General features: G+C 54.1%; 6 protein-coding genes across 6 annotated transcripts; 4 read left to right on the top strand and 2 right to left on the bottom strand.

The window, feature by feature from the left end:
- Positions 1–311: 311 nt before the first annotated feature.
- Positions 312–1,432, bottom strand: BU26DRAFT_521836 (uncharacterized protein). The gene is made up of 2 exons (XM_033829637.1): positions 1,324–1,432; positions 312–1,272 (listed from the first exon to the last, which is right to left on the bottom strand). The coding sequence occupies exons 1-2, from the start codon at positions 1,411–1,413 to the stop codon at positions 514–516; spliced, it is 849 nt and encodes a 282-aa protein (XP_033680366.1). The 5' UTR covers positions 1,414–1,432; the 3' UTR covers positions 312–513.
- An 847-nt stretch (positions 1,433–2,279) lies between these two features.
- Positions 2,280–3,428, top strand: BU26DRAFT_607632 (uncharacterized protein; the record flags this gene model as incomplete). The annotated part of the gene is made up of 1 exon (XM_033835773.1): positions 2,280–3,428. The coding sequence occupies one exon, from the start codon at positions 2,280–2,282 to the stop codon at positions 3,426–3,428; it is 1,149 nt and encodes a 382-aa protein (XP_033680367.1).
- Positions 3,429–3,852: 424 nt separating this feature from the next.
- On the top strand, positions 3,853–5,211 carry BU26DRAFT_462186 (eukaryotic translation initiation factor 2 subunit alpha). Its single transcript, XM_033825083.1, has 4 exons — positions 3,853–3,998; positions 4,049–4,498; positions 4,546–4,662; positions 4,711–5,211. Exons 1-4 carry the CDS (start codon positions 3,881–3,883, stop codon positions 4,962–4,964), a joined length of 939 nt encoding a protein of 312 aa, XP_033680368.1. The 5' UTR covers positions 3,853–3,880; the 3' UTR covers positions 4,965–5,211.
- Positions 5,212–5,261: 50 nt separating this feature from the next.
- Positions 5,262–7,641, top strand: BU26DRAFT_521838 (uncharacterized protein). Its single transcript, XM_033829638.1, has 3 exons — positions 5,262–5,506; positions 5,560–6,764; positions 6,816–7,641. Exons 1-3 carry the CDS (start codon positions 5,431–5,433, stop codon positions 7,464–7,466), a joined length of 1,932 nt encoding a protein of 643 aa, XP_033680369.1. The 5' UTR covers positions 5,262–5,430; the 3' UTR covers positions 7,467–7,641.
- A 2,112-nt stretch (positions 7,642–9,753) lies between these two features.
- On the top strand, positions 9,754–10,991 carry BU26DRAFT_67653 (uncharacterized protein). Its single transcript, XM_033836196.1, has 2 exons — positions 9,754–10,365; positions 10,416–10,991. Exons 1-2 carry the CDS (start codon positions 10,001–10,003, stop codon positions 10,693–10,695), a joined length of 645 nt encoding a protein of 214 aa, XP_033680370.1. The 5' UTR covers positions 9,754–10,000; the 3' UTR covers positions 10,696–10,991.
- Positions 10,992–11,597: 606 nt separating this feature from the next.
- BU26DRAFT_521841 (uncharacterized protein) lies at positions 11,598–13,552 on the bottom strand. The gene is made up of 4 exons (XM_033829639.1): positions 13,176–13,552; positions 12,464–13,094; positions 11,977–12,404; positions 11,598–11,922 (listed from the first exon to the last, which is right to left on the bottom strand). The coding sequence occupies exons 1-4, from the start codon at positions 13,438–13,440 to the stop codon at positions 11,636–11,638; spliced, it is 1,611 nt and encodes a 536-aa protein (XP_033680371.1). The 5' UTR covers positions 13,441–13,552; the 3' UTR covers positions 11,598–11,635.
- Between the last annotated feature and the right edge of the window lie 639 nt (positions 13,553–14,191).

The raw sequence follows: 14,191 nt of genomic DNA on the forward strand, positions 1-14,191 counted from the left end.
ACGGAGTGATTATATGGTTTGTTGGACTGCCCATGGGCATCGAGTGGTGTATTGAGATACTTGACGCTCGGGTGACGGCAGAAGGAGAGACACAGTTTGATCAGGTAACAGGAGGACATTGTTAATAGCCGGGACACTCGTCCATGGATCCTTGCTCCAGGAAGCACTCGATTCGCGCCCTCAGGGGTGCAGTGGCAGGCTCGTTCCTACCACTGAAGCAACGTTTCTACCAGGAAGGGACGTCGGCGCTGCTAGTCATAATCGAAAGGCCCGTGGGCAATTGTTCGGGCCGGGCTAGATCTATAGGTCTACTGCTGGAAAAGCAGAATGATACACATCAGCATCATATGCGTCGGCGCTACGGCTGGTTCGATATATCCGAAGATATTGTTGGCAAGCAAGAGCATGAGGTAGGTGGCACCAGGAAAATGCCAGAGGAGCCTCTCTCCACGTGCAACGGCAATTCGAGCGCGCTTACGATAATGGAGTAACACAGCTTTGAGAGTCACTGGCTTAAGATCCTAACTCTGCCGCTCGGTGCCTCCCCTGTGCAATACCGATCCCATGCCTATCTTCCAGTTCATTCCTCGGCGTTCCATCAGCCTCGTAATACACATTCCCACGGTACCACGGCTCATTCGAAGATATCGTGGTGACTTCCTTATCCGTCCCGCCCGCTGCAAGATTATCGCTTCCGGGAGCCGTTTTCCGTGCTCTTTTCCGACGGCGCCAGAAGAGAAACGCTCCGAGTGCGCCAAGGACGGCAAAAAGAGTGACACCGACTGCCAGGCCTGCTGCGGCACCTGCGGAGAGGGAGGAAGATGGCTTGGTGGTAGCCGACGGAGACGTAGACTGGGTGCTCGTGGCTGCGTCTGGCGATCCCTCTGCCGCTGTCGTAGACGAGGTCTGAGTAGAGTATGGAAGTTCAGATCCAGAGCTTGTGGTTTCAATCCCTAAGTCCGAGGAGGTCGTGCCGGAGGGTATCGACGACGACACTCTAAATGGTGCACTGGGGGCAGTCGTTCCCGTGGCCGTGGTGGTGGCGCCCAGACTCTGGATGCTTGTTTGTACCGTCAACGTCGCTGGAAGGTCTAGTGTAATTCCACTCGCTTGACAAAGATCCTCCAGAAAGTTGATCGTGGTTGCTAGGTCCTCGGAAGAGCAGGACGCGGCTGCGCAAGATACGACTTGGTTTATGAACGCCGAATTTGCGCATATGCAGGCAACGTCCAGCGATGAGCAACCGCCAAAGTCGTCGCCGAAGCATGCTTGCTAGATCGGTTGCGATTAGCGACCTGCCGCGGTGGGAGGGGTGAGGCGTACGGAGCAGGCTGGTAGACTGCTTAGGCTTTGCGCAGTCGAGAACCAGGCGCAAAGCAACAAGGCAAGTGCTGCTGTAAGAATGTCATGCATCCTGGGGAGACGGGAAGATTGGAACGCTGCGCCTCATGGCTCTGGGTGATAAGGCTACCTTATTATACTGTTCGTCCAAGAGTCCGACTGGATTGGGAGCGACCAACCTCGCGAAAGAGGGGAAGCTCGTATCCCATCCAGGCCTCTATTGGTCGACACGCGACGATCCTATACTGGCCAAGGCTTCGCTTGCCAGCAGGATTGGGGGCCCAGCACCAACAACGCCGAGGTTTTGTGGCGTGGGAGCCTCGAACAGGACTCTGGTCCAAGGCCTAAACGTGCCAAAAGTAGGTCTTTACAACAGACCCGCTACATTGCGCTAGCAATCCGAGCAGAGGAGACTTGTAGGTCTGACAAGCGCTACAGCCACAGGAGCCAGATAACTTGAAACCTGGCCTGACATCCTTCAGCTTGCTCTATTCCTCTCTTTTTGACTGGCAAATAGGAGGCCATCCGTAAACGAGGCAGATTCCAAGTTCATAAGAACTGTTTTATGTTGCGAATTATGGAAGATTCAAGAGGACTGTTAGATCCTTCTGTTCTCCAGGGGCTTTACCAAAGTCACGTTGCGGTTGGGAAAATGGTACCGCAAGAATCACCGAGTCGGAAGTGTTCCATGGTCGAACGCCTAATCTGGTCCCAACATGAGCAAGATTCCAAAGTTGCCGCTAAGTTTGTCAAGTACTTCCAAAAAATCCAAGAGACGTTCAGAACAGAACCGCGCATCAACCTTCCTCCATACGCACTGCCCTGCCACTTTTGTAATAACCTTTCCCATGAGCTAACACACCTGCATAGCCAATCAGCGCCGAAACCCACCCCCAGAACTGACAACGGCCCCCGACTTCACTTACACAAGCAGCACTATGGCTGCACCGCACTTGGGTGCACACTTCGCGTCTGTGAACTGCTCGACTGTTTCGCGGCTCCAAGGATCGTCGCGCGATGGCGACACAAAGTCTTCCACTTCCTCCGTGCGCGACAGACTCCGTAAGCTCGGCAAGAAAGCTCTCGAGTGGGCCAATACGCATCTCCATCCTATATCGATCCGCGACCGTGCGAGAGCGAGACGGCATGCGGAACAGATGCACACGGAAAATCGAACGAGCAATTCCTTCCATCAAATTCCGGTCGAACTGATATGGGAGATCGCAGAGTGTCTCGGGGGCGTGGACATGCTCTCTCTCAGCGCAACAAGTCGATACTTCCGCGCGGCACGGAAAACGACACCATCTACGCGTTCGTGTTCCGAACTTGCAGCTGCCCGACGAGCCTTCCACGAGAGGATGGTCGAGGACTGGAGGATTCAACAAGCGAAGTGGGAGGAAGGGCAGGATACCGCGACCTTGAAAACGCTACTTTGCAACGCATGTTACACTCGACACGCACAGTTGACGTTCACACGCGAAGCACGCGTCGCATCTCCTTATATCCGGACCTGTTTTGGTACGTCAGGGGAATTGCGTGTTTGCTCGCATCGGACCCTCAACTTCCACCAAATGAAAAAGCTCAGACAGCAGCGATTGCGTGGATACATTTGCGAGCTTCACACTGACGAGGGTCCGAGCTTGGCGTACCTCATCACTGGGCCGCTAGACTCTGTAGTGATCTTGCACAGAATAGCTCGAGGATCCCAGTACGGCCCAATCCCCTGCGAACAAGTCCGTCGGGTTGTCAATTCAATGGCCGAGTACCTTTGCCCGCACCTGCGGGCTTCCACGGAGGAAATCTTCACTATCCTTCGACGGCAGGCATTTGGGCTAAGGGCCTGGCTGGAGCTACCCGCTGGCGCTTTTCGTGGGTTGGAGGAGCGGACCACGAATGATTCTCCCTGGCCGTTTAGCGGCTTGTGGGATAGCAAAACAAAGTGCCCGCGCAAGCATTGCCATACTGGAGTCAAAATTTGGAGTGGCAAGCGAGATCATGCAGTCTTTGTTTCAGTTTGTCGGAAGCTGGGGCCCTTGGATTCCCCGATGGAGAAGTCGTGGATTGCTCAGTTGGAAGCCGCCCTTTGATCTAGCGAGATATCGTGAGGAGAAGGGGCGTTGTAGTTAGCTTGAATGAATTGTTACTGTATAGCTGAGCCTGGAGACCTTCATGTCACTATAGACAGTCAAATTCGCCAGCTCGCGCGCCCGTGGAGGGCCCTAGGGCCTATAATGTGTCTGCCGTAGTGTGTCGTCAGAGCATGGGTCGGTCTCAGCCGATCGAGTACCAACAGGTGGAAGGAAGGAGGCGCGGGAGGATGTCAAACCTTGGAATTGAAGGTGTTCTGAAGACTGCCAGGGGAACGGGGCTAGCCGGAGGCGGACTAGCGCGTGTTGCGGCCTTGGCATTCCGCGGGGAATTTTCTCTCACGCTGACTCACCCCGCCGTTCGTGTCTCATCGAGCCTGGAGTTCTCCACAACCCTATCGCAATCGCAGGACTCGACATCACCCAAGAAGAAACACGGAAATTCGATCAACATGTCTCTCACAAATTGCCGGTTCTATGAGGAGAAGTATCCGGAGGTGGAAAGCTTCGTCATGGTGAACGTGAAGCAGATCGCAGAAATGGGTGCATATGTCAAGCTCCTAGAATACGGTACGTCTCTACACATATACTCTCCTGCTTTCCGTGCTGACAAGTTATAGACAACATCGACGGCATGATCCTCCTCTCCGAACTTTCCCGTCGACGTATCCGCAGTATCCAGAAGCTCATCCGAGTCGGACGCAACGAGGTCGTGGTCGTGCTCCGTGTGGACAAGGACAAGGGCTACATCGATCTGTCGAAGCGAAGAGTGTCGCCCGAGGACATTATCAAGTGCGAGGAGCGGTACAACAAGTCCAAGATGGTGCATTCCATCATGCGCCACGTCGCCGAGAAGACCAACACACCCATCGAAGAGCTCTACAAGAACATCGGGTGGCCGCTGAATAAGAAGTACGGACACTCGATCGATGCCTTCAAGCTCTCCATTACGAATCCGGATGTCTGGAAGGATGTGACCTTCCCCAACGAGGTAGTCAGGGAAGAGCTGCAGACGTACATCAGCAAGAGGTTGACGCCTCAGCCGACGAAGGTGCGGTCCGACATTGAGGGTATGTTGTGAATATTGGCCAGTGGGCTTAATGCTGACTTGGAGCAGTCACTTGCTTCGGGTACGATGGTATCGACGCGGTGAAGACAGCTTTGCGCTGCGCCGAGGCGAAGAACACGCAAGATACGCAGGTCAAGGTCAAGCTCGTCTCGCCTCCACTATACGGTATGCCCCCTGTGGCGAGAGCAATGGGGCCCTTGCTAACTATTCCAGTCCTAACCTCGCAATGTCTCGACAAGAACCTCGGCATCTCTGTCCTCGAGCAAGCAATCCAAGACATCAAGGACAGCATTTCCGCAGCGGGCGGCGACTGCACGGTCAAGATGGCGCCAAAGGCGGTCACGGAGAACGATGATGCTGAGCTGGCCGCGCTCATGGAGAAGAGGGAGCGTGAGAACCAGGAGGTCAGCGGAGACGAGGATGAGAGCACGAGTGACGAAGGCGGCGTGGTCGAGGCCGACACATAGATTGGTTGCATGGGGAGGACAGGTTCACAACAGGGGACAACCGGCGTTTGGCGGCAGCATGGGAAAACAAGGCATTCAAGTGTCCAGGATAGATTGTATGTCCAAAAATTCAGCTTTACGACTCTCTCGGCGTATGCTACCTAAATGTAGAGACAAATGGCATGCCCAGAGTGATGGTGCACCAAGCGAACATGGCGTCGTCGGTTAGCTCGGGAGCTTGGGCCAGCGGGGTCGAGCAGGAACAAGCAATGACGATATAGCGCGCGGCCAAGCTACGGCGCCGCCAACTTTCGTCAACAACAACCAACCTCGTTTTAATCCCTCTTTCTCCTCAGCCGCGCCCTCTGCCCCCTCATTGAGACGCCATCAGCCCTTTTGTACATTGCGCAATTGCCCTCCGGCTTTCCCTACATCCCCTCTCACAGCGTTTGCGACCCGCGGAGCTTGACGACGCTCCGGCACAGCAATGGTACGATGGAGCAAGCTGTGGAATGCCGACGGCCACGACAGGCGGCACCAGCTCCAGGATGAGATGCGATCGCGTGAGTCTTCCTTCCATATGCACGGCGCAAATGCATTGCTGACCCAAGTCCAGTCCTACCCACCAGCAGTGAGCACCCTCCGCCGCCGTCCATCCCGCCCAAAGAGGTCACTAAGGTCGCCCTCCGCCTCAGACACCAGCTCGAACAAGTCATACCCTGCGAATTGGAAGAGGCCAAGGTCACGAGTCCTCACAGTCCAATCCTGACTCACGCCGTCATCGAAACGGCCAAGCAAGCCGGCGGCGAGCAGTACAAGGCATGCGTCGTCTTCTGTCTGCTCGTGGTCAAGAAATGGTTCAAAACGCAAGCAATGTGCGAGCTGTGGGATGCCGACTTGCACGAGGTGCGTGCCGTGGCTGCCGAGATGTTAGCCAAGCGTATCATCGAAGGCGAGGAAGACTTGGACTACTTGATGGAGGAGGTCTTGCTTAAGCGGTATTCCTATCTCGTCGACGGAGAGCCCTCGTCTCCCGCAAATGCCATCGAGCGCGCCGTCGACCTGCATGCTTTGACAGTCATTGGATCGTCGGGCTACCAGAAGTGCATTGCCTACCTCTGGTGGGGATGGTTTGTCCAGGACGACGAAGACCCGAGCCGCTTCGTCACGTACGAGAACAAGACAAACACTGACTACTGGTCCCACCTCGACCCAGACCGTATGCGAGTGCCCCGCTATCAGAACGCCGTTCAAATCATCATGTCTGTCGTCTACCTCGCCCTCTACACTGGTGCCATCAATACCATCAATCCGACCGGAGACGTTGACGTCGTCGAGGCGCTGCTGTACTTCTGCACCCTGGGCCTGATCTGCGACGAGGTGGCCAAGTTCTGGAAGGTCGGCCGCTTCTACCTCAGCTTCTGGAACATATTCAACAGCACTCTGTACGCTCTGCTCACTACATCACTTGCTCTCCGCATGGTTGCTCTCGGATACAAACAGCACACCGAACCTCGAGCGCACTACAACCAGCTCAGCTATAACTTCCTGGCTTTTACTGCGCCAATGTTCTGGATGCGACTGCTGCTGTACCTAGACACTTTCCGCTTCTTCGGATCTATGCTTGTCGTGCTGAAGGTCATGATGCGGGAGTCGCTCATTTTCTTCCTCCTCCTGCTTGTCGTTCTAATTGGCTTCTTGCAAGCCTTCATAGGCATGGACCTCACGGACGACTCACTCACCGACGTTGGCTTCATCATCCAGGCCATGCTCAATGCCATTATGCAAAGCCCCGAGTTTGAAGGGTTCGATCGGTTTGCGGTAAATTAACATGCACCCGTCTTCAGAAGAGTAACGCTAACGTAGCGCTAGCCTCCCTTTGGCATCATCCTATACTACATCTTCACCTTTGTAGTCATGGTCATCCTTCTCAATATCCTCATCGCCCTGTATAACTCGGCCTATGAAGACATCACCGGCAACGCCATCGACGAGAACATGGCCCTCTTTTCGCAGAAAACCATGCAGTACGTTCGAGCGCCCGACGAAAACGTCTTCATCCCCCCGTTCAACCTCATTGAAATCTTCTGTCTCATCCTGCCGTTCGAGTGGTGGATGCCCCAAGACAAGTACCGCCGTCTCAACGACTATGTCATGGGCATCATCTACTCGCCGCTGTTGGTCGTCACGGCCTTTATGGAAACGCGGCAAGCGCACCGTGTGAAGTATAACCGCCGACGGGGCGAGGAAGACGACGACGTGGTGCAGGAATGGGAGCAAGCCCTACACGAGTGCGACTTTGAGGCGGACGGCTGGGATAAGAAGGTGCAGCAGTCGAAGCCGAACGTCGAATTCGACACAGATGTGCTTGAGATCAGAAAGCTGCAGAGCGAGGTCTCGGGGTTGAAGGAGTTGCTGCTGGAGATGAAGGAAAAGGGAGGATGGGGCGTCGATACACTGAAGGAGAGCAAGTTTGGCGAGGAGAAGATGGGCGAGAGTAGTGACAGCGTTGCGAGGGAGTAAGTCTTGCTCTTTCTTGCTTGCTTTGCTTCTTGCAGCGAGAGCGCTGTTGACCCGTTCTTAGACGGCAACGCGACGACGACAAGAGCAGCGCGTGGCACTCTGATTAGCGCTGTTGTACGAACGAATAAGCGAATTACCTGTGGATTACTCTTCGAGCGACATAACTTGGTTCGGAAAATTGGGCTTGTATAATTGGATAACGAGACGTCGATAGGGAATAGTACATATTTTCCCCAACCACCCTTTCCATTCTCCTTCCCTTCTCCCCGACCCCTGATATACCGGATACCGGATACCGGATACCGGGTACCGGGTACCGGGTACCGGGTACGCATCTCGTGCCAAGAAGCCTCCACTGCGCTGCTCTCCGCAGGGCTTATCCTCGCCGCTTAACGTCCACCTGCCTTCTTGGTGTTCGCCTCCGCTCCGAGGCTCTGGCTGGGAGTCCAGGGTCCTTCACTTCGGGGCTCGAGGAGCCAGCGCTGCATCGGCGTCATGCCGCGGCGGTTGGAGGTGTCGCGGTGCTCGAGGTTGGCGGATGAGAGAGGCGCTTGGGCGGCGCTGGTGGAGCCTGTAGTGCTGGCACGAGGTGGGCTTTCATGGGACATGTTTGGTAGGTTGGCAGGTTGGAGGGATACGGGATGTGATGTCCGAGAGTGGTGGTTTGGAAAGGGAGATGGGATGGGTGTTAGGGATGGATGTGATGATTGTGCTTCTTGGGTGTTGTTGTTGGAGAATGGGGGGATCGTGATGGAGGTTCTTATAGTCTACTGATCTCATCGTGGTACATGGGATCTTTGTCTATGTCTGGCTTTTGTTGTTCGTTATTGGAGGCCACGTTTTGCTCGAGAAAAATTTTTTTTTTGGGGAACTTATGCATGCGATTGATGGCCGCAGTGCGGAGCGTACTTCAGCGTCGCACCGAAGGACGAGACGCGCTTCAAATGCTTTCACGATTGGAGGCCGCTTCACCTGAGCTGTTGTTGGCGGCCGCTACCAGGGAAGGACTAGTTAGTGCTTCATAGGCTGTATACATGATTGAAGGCCGCAGTTCGAATGGTAGTACACATAGCCTGCTAGAGATCGGTGTAACTGAAGGCGGCCTCATCCGAACTCTTGCTGATCCATGATTGATAGGCTACACGTATATGGGAACGATCTATGACCTGTCCCGGCCAAGAGAACGCAGAAGGCTAGGTGATTCGAGGCCGCTGCCGGTAGCGGGAGGGAGGCGGGAAGGGTGCACGTGAAGTGGGATCCTTGGTGCATATTGACCGCTACGGGCCGTCGTGAGTGGGGAACTGGATTGGGTCGAATGGGGCTGTGGTTTTCCGGTACAACTAACTCTCCGGTTTGTTTACTTCGTAGATGTTGTAGGGGAAGGGGAGGAAGTTCAACAGTCTAGCATCTCTTAGGCCTTTGGCTGCTGAAGGCCTTTGGGAGGAGCTTTCCGCTATTGAAAGGTGAGACGTGTTGGAGTGTGGGCCGTGACCTGTTCAGGCCAGTACGTTGTTGGAACGCCGGAAGCTAATCGGAGGCCGCATTTTAGCCCGGCGCTTCTGGATTCTCCTGGAAACTGTCTTATTAGAGGTCGAAAGATGGATTGGATGTGAGTGAAGGCCGCTTCGTATATGCACGTACCCGCTTCTGGGATGGTGATATTTGATGCGGCTAAGTTTCATACATGATTGAGGGCTGCAGGTCGGACGGTACTACATATGATTTGAGGGCTGCTAGACATGATTGTAATTGGAGGCCGCTTTCTGAACTTGCCTAGGCTCTGAGGCGATCAGATGTGGTTGATGGCTGCAAGGTCGAAAAGCTTAGCTGCGGAGACCAGGTAATTGTACGATGTGATGTGATTGAAATGCGAGCGGGATAACGATCTATTATTGGAGGCCACAATCTACCCTTGGCATGTAAGGCTGGATTGCAAAGTCCAATCACGTTTCGCTTCAGCCTCACTTCGCGGGAACTTGAAAACCCCAGCATCCCGCTGGCCGCTTCCAACAACCATCACCGCCAGCTTCGGACCGTGCCACGAAGCGTACTATCATCTCCCAAACCCATCCGAAAGCCCTTGCCCGGTTGGCGGTAAGGGCCGGTTGCCTCTAGGTGCCGGCCCTCAGCCATCGCGTTTCCCACAGCACGAGAATCAGTCAAGCGCATCGAGGAGGTTGAGACTTCTGGTTCATCGCGCGGCATAGCGGTAGGATTAGCCCCCCGCCAACAGCTTTGTCAATGCTAACAAGGATAGCCCCATCCCTACGCCTTCTTGACAAGTAGCGAAGCGGCCTAGTAACTAGGCCGCTCACGCCATCCATCGAGACCACTATGATCATCGCATAACGCAGTATGGTCTTCGTCCGCCCGGCAACGAAGATGCGCCCCAATTCAGTCCTGATGAGCAAAACAATGGATTCGCCCCGTCGTCGGCTGGTCGGATTTTGGGCGGGGATGGTGATGCGTGTTCGTACGGTGATCCGACATGGTGGACGGAATTCGTGGCCGAGGATGTCGAAGGTCCTGGAGGAATGATTTCTGATACGGCTCCGGCCATTCGGGAAGAACCCAACCTTCATCCTACCGACGTCCCCGACACCATTCCATTAACCGACTTGGGTCACGAACCGCACTTACTGTCCCCTCCCAAAATTAGTCAGCTTGACAACGTTGGCTCTGGCCACGCCTCTCTTTCTCCGTCCTTTCATTCGAGCGATAATCTTGAAAACTTTAGCCCCCATTCTCAACTCTGGTCAAACTCCGAACATTCGTCTCCGTACCGGTCGAGCTCATCGGCTACTTCTCTGAACTCAGCAGGCCAACACCCAGTGGAGAAGGCGGAGGCGTGTCGCAATAGCAAGGTGGAGATCCCGCGGGCAGATGGACCGGCCCACCGGTAGGCATGTTGGGCTTCTCGATCTGACCATCGCTTACACTACTCCATAGGCGCTGCAGACATGCGGCAAAAGTTGAAGCTCGACAGGCAAACGTATGCATGCTATGCGGGCTCAGCTTTACCTGTGCCAAGGACCTCAAGCGACATGAGTCCTCAGCCAAACACCGTAAGCGCCTTCAATCCCCCTCCTGCCCGGATTCTTCCCAGCCACAGCAGTACGCATGCGTGTGCGGGAAGAAATATCCACGGGAAGATTCTCTACTGCGACACTTTCGAACATCGAATACCAGCCCGCAAGATTCCACCCATCGCCCGATACCTCACTCCTAGGACAAAAGAGATCAAGCACCGAAGCTGTTTCTTGTTTTGACGTTCTCACACTCTCATAGTCAGGACACTTCTACGTTGCCGAAGGACAGACCTACGTTTGGATGATCATGGTGCGAAATCCTCCACTCGGGTCACCCGTGTGGGGGTACGAGAAGATACTCTGGGGTGTAGGAGTACCGTTCCAGAGTCCCTGCGGGGCACCAGCGACACCTCATTGTTATTTTTAACGCGAGGTGGCCTCGTCTTTGAGGCTGGCATACGCCGGAAGCGTGTGGCATCGCTGGGGACACGGAGTCGTGACCGTGTCCCGCGCTTCGTGGGGATGAAAAAGACCGTCTGGAGCGGGGAGTATCTGCTCGTCTTTCGGAGTTGTTTTATTTTCCTTTTGCTTTTCTTGCTTTCTTCATGGCGTCCACAGTCCTGATCGAAGTGCTCGGGAGGGAATGTGGACGGAGGATTTTATGATGATGTTTGTAGGGGTGAGGCCCACGGTCCCTTTGTATGAGCATCCGTCCTGCTCGTTCTTTGGCAGTTTGGTGGATGCAGGAGTGATATTCGCGGCCTACTCTGGATCACGCTTTCGGGGAATATATGCCTGGGGTGGTTGAGAGAGAGGAGGAAAACCCATCTAGGAAAAAATTTCAAAGAACGGATAGAAAATATGTAGGTGGTTCGCTGCCGAAAGGTCGGTGTTCTCTATGTCCTTCGTGCTGTGACGCATGCCGACAATCATCTACGCCATGCTGTTTCGAATGCACGCCCGGGCTCTCTACAGTCTAGGTGGACTGCGGCCTACGTAGTAGCGCTGCGGTGTTTCGAGGCTACCGGGGATCTTTAGATGCTCGATGTACAGAGGAGCGCCTGCTTAAGGGCCAACAGATGTGCATTTTGAAAATAGGTTGCCTCGATAACGTAGCGGGATAATTACACCGTAAACATCTTATACCAGCAGCTTCATTACTCGGAAGCCAGGTAAGGGCTGGGGAGTGTTGAACTTCATCCGATCCTCCTGGTGCTTCTTCTCTCTCTGAGATCTCCTCTTCTCCCTTTGCTTAGCAGCTCGATTTTGGCGCCGCTCATCTTCGTGACTGCGTTGGTTGCTCATGGGGTCAGTGCTCCCTGGTTGTGCCGTTTTGGAAGCCGAGCTGGGCTGGACTAGGGCGCTTGCGTACGTTAATCCCTTTGCAGGACGTCTCGAATTGGTTGCATTGATCGGGTGTGCTTTTGCTATAATGCATATCAGTATCAGTAGAGTCCATCAATAATATACACGTCACCCACCAGAGCCATCGAGAGACGGGAACTCGATATCATACTTGCGAATACGGAACCTCGACTCACATCTCGCCGGAGCATGTACGACGACTACCTTTTGGCCCTTATGCTTGAAGCAAGCCCGGAAATCATGTGAATTTCTCATTCGCTGCTCTTTCCTACGTTGATATGTCCGCCAATTGCCCCATGTTTCGCTGAGAAAGACGTGGATGTGGACGCACGTAGTCGGTTGGAGTAGATCTTCGGCAACATAGACATCGGCATGGCTGTCATTCCGCAGGAATCTCAAGATCCTGAACTGCGATTTGAGGAGTTCACCTCCACGCAAAAGCTCGGTCACTGGGTGCTCGAAACCTCCAGATGACAAGGTCAGTCTAAGGGATTGCTGCGGCGGTTCTGTGGCTGTGGAGGAGGTCGGGGTATTGTCTCGATAGCTGTTAAGACTTAGCCCGCGGTCTCTTTCGCATAGTGAGCAAGATGAATGCACCCGTACTTCAGTTCCTCGAAATCCCCAAGACTCTCCGCAATTATATCCCCAACCTCCACATCTCGAGATGAACCCTTTTTCTTCAACGTTTTCCGATCCGCATGCCGCGGTCTGTGATTGGGACCCCCCTGCGACACCACGAACAGCCAAGGCATGCTATGAGCTCTTAAGGCGCAGTCGCCAATGTTGATCGAGGCCCCCGCACCTTTCCATCTCCACTGAGCAGCTTGCGCCGCTTGGACTCGGGCCAATGTGCATGTTTTCCACGGTTTGCTTCGCCCGGCTCCATTTTTCCACGAATGTAGGGCATTGCATCCGGATAGATTGGAGCTTTCAAATGAGGGTGCTGAAGTGGATTGAATAGCTGCCCTCCCCATTGATATGACTGGGGGTTTGTCTGCTTTGGAGATTTTTGAAGGCCTTAGATGACCAGGCCCCAGGTAATTCTGCTTGGAGGTTTCGATGCCTCTGAACCTTCTTGCCGTGGCAATCGAAGGCATTGAGACTGCCTCGGAGACACCATGATTTGCGGAGAACGGATGGCCAGGAAAGACTGGCCGTGGAAGTCCAGCTGTTTCCGGCGATAACGTTAGGAGTGCGTTTGGTATAGTATTGCGGTCAACAACCACGGGCATTACTGCGGAATCCCACAAGTCAGCTCTTGTTAAATAATCCCTCCACGGTCGTATACACATTGGTAGGTCTGTGAGCGGCGTACTCTTACCATAGCTCCTAATGATGCGTAGTTCCAATTCAAACCGTGCTCTCAATACACCTTCTATTAGTGGGTGCGCGAGCAGCGTACTCTTACCATAGCTGCGTCGCCTCCATTCGAACCATGCTCTCCTTCCGCGTTCGCGCTGTTGCTGAAGCGTACTTTTCGTCGGGCCGTGATCTTCTACCTTCCCCCCTCGAGGGCTGATATTTTCATATCCATGTGAGAATGTTAACGCCTGATCATGATACCTCTGAATATTTTGCATGATCGGTCGGTAGGATGGAGGGAGCGGCAGATCCGATTAACTTCGCGACGCAACAAGCATCTAGCACGGCCTACACTGGAATTGATAAAAAAAAAAAGCCGGTAGGGCGGAGAAGGAAGGCTGAGAGAGCCCCAATGCCACTATCCCAGATACGGATCGAAGCGAAGCGGCCTTCGCTGCCATCCAATTATTTCTCCGTCGTCTGATTGGACGCCCGGCGGAAGCATCCTGAGGATGAATGAAGTTTCCGTTCGGTACACGAAATATCCGCTATTTTCTTTGTCCACGCCAAGAAATACTTAGAATAGATATCTCATCTACTCCGCAGGTTATGGTGACCGGAGGTTCGTCAAGCATCGCAAGATGCGGTTGTGTAAATTGTGATTACTCAACAAACTCCCTCCGGGGAAGACCCTCGCTCGCGAACGCCACAAAGCAGATCATCCTCGGCCGTGATTGATGGTTTTCGAGCAGTTTGCCCGAAGCAGCAGGTTGGGATCGGAAACGCAAGCGTGGTGCAAGGATGGGCGTTTCGCTTGCGTGGGTAAATTGAAGGGCATGGGAAAGCGAGGCTTGGTTGCGGATGTGGATTGCAGAGGTGCGGATCTTGGGATTTGGAAGGGACTGAGGGGAATTCCGGGGGCTGGGCATAGGGATTGGGGGAGTTAGGCAAGCGGAGGTTTTGGTGGTAGTTGGGTATGGAGCTTGGATGGTGTCCGGCAGGGGAGGTGTGGTCTAGAGAGATATCGAA

Source organism: Trematosphaeria pertusa (genome assembly GCF_010094035.1).
Source record: "Trematosphaeria pertusa strain CBS 122368 unplaced genomic scaffold BU26scaffold_12, whole genome shotgun sequence".
NCBI lineage: Eukaryota > Fungi > Ascomycota > Dothideomycetes > Pleosporales > Trematosphaeriaceae > Trematosphaeria > Trematosphaeria pertusa.

Bases quoted from the DNA above. Each gene is read 5' to 3' on its own strand.
- BU26DRAFT_521836 (XM_033829637.1), bottom strand. From the start codon at position 1,413: ATGCATGACATTCTTACAGCAGCACTTGCCTTGTTGCTTTGCGCCTGG. The intron at 1,273-1,323 runs GTACGCCTCACC...CAACCGATCTAG, and splicing joins GCAGTCTACCAGCCTGCTCC to CAAGCATGCTTCGGCGACGA.
- BU26DRAFT_462186 (XM_033825083.1), top strand. From the start codon at position 3,881: ATGTCTCTCACAAATTGCCGGTTCTATGAGGAGAAGTATCCGGAGGTG. The intron at 3,999-4,048 runs GTACGTCTCTAC...GACAAGTTATAG, and splicing joins TGTCAAGCTCCTAGAATACG to ACAACATCGACGGCATGATC. The intron at 4,663-4,710 runs GTATGCCCCCTG...TAACTATTCCAG, and splicing joins CGTCTCGCCTCCACTATACG to TCCTAACCTCGCAATGTCTC.
- BU26DRAFT_521838 (XM_033829638.1), top strand. From the start codon at position 5,431: ATGGTACGATGGAGCAAGCTGTGGAATGCCGACGGCCACGACAGGCGG. The intron at 5,507-5,559 runs GTGAGTCTTCCT...ACCCAAGTCCAG, and splicing joins CCAGGATGAGATGCGATCGC to TCCTACCCACCAGCAGTGAG. The intron at 6,765-6,815 runs GTAAATTAACAT...ACGTAGCGCTAG, and splicing joins AAGGGTTCGATCGGTTTGCG to CCTCCCTTTGGCATCATCCT.
- BU26DRAFT_67653 (XM_033836196.1), top strand. From the start codon at position 10,001: ATGATTTCTGATACGGCTCCGGCCATTCGGGAAGAACCCAACCTTCAT. The intron at 10,366-10,415 runs GTAGGCATGTTG...ACTACTCCATAG, and splicing joins GCAGATGGACCGGCCCACCG to GCGCTGCAGACATGCGGCAA.
- BU26DRAFT_521841 (XM_033829639.1), bottom strand. From the start codon at position 13,440: ATGCAAAATATTCAGAGGTATCATGATCAGGCGTTAACATTCTCACAT. The intron at 12,405-12,463 runs GTACGGGTGCAT...AAGTCTTAACAG, and splicing joins GGGGATTTCGAGGAACTGAA to CTATCGAGACAATACCCCGA. The intron at 11,923-11,976 runs GTGGGTGACGTG...TATGCATTATAG, and splicing joins CCCGTCTCTCGATGGCTCTG to CAAAAGCACACCCGATCAAT.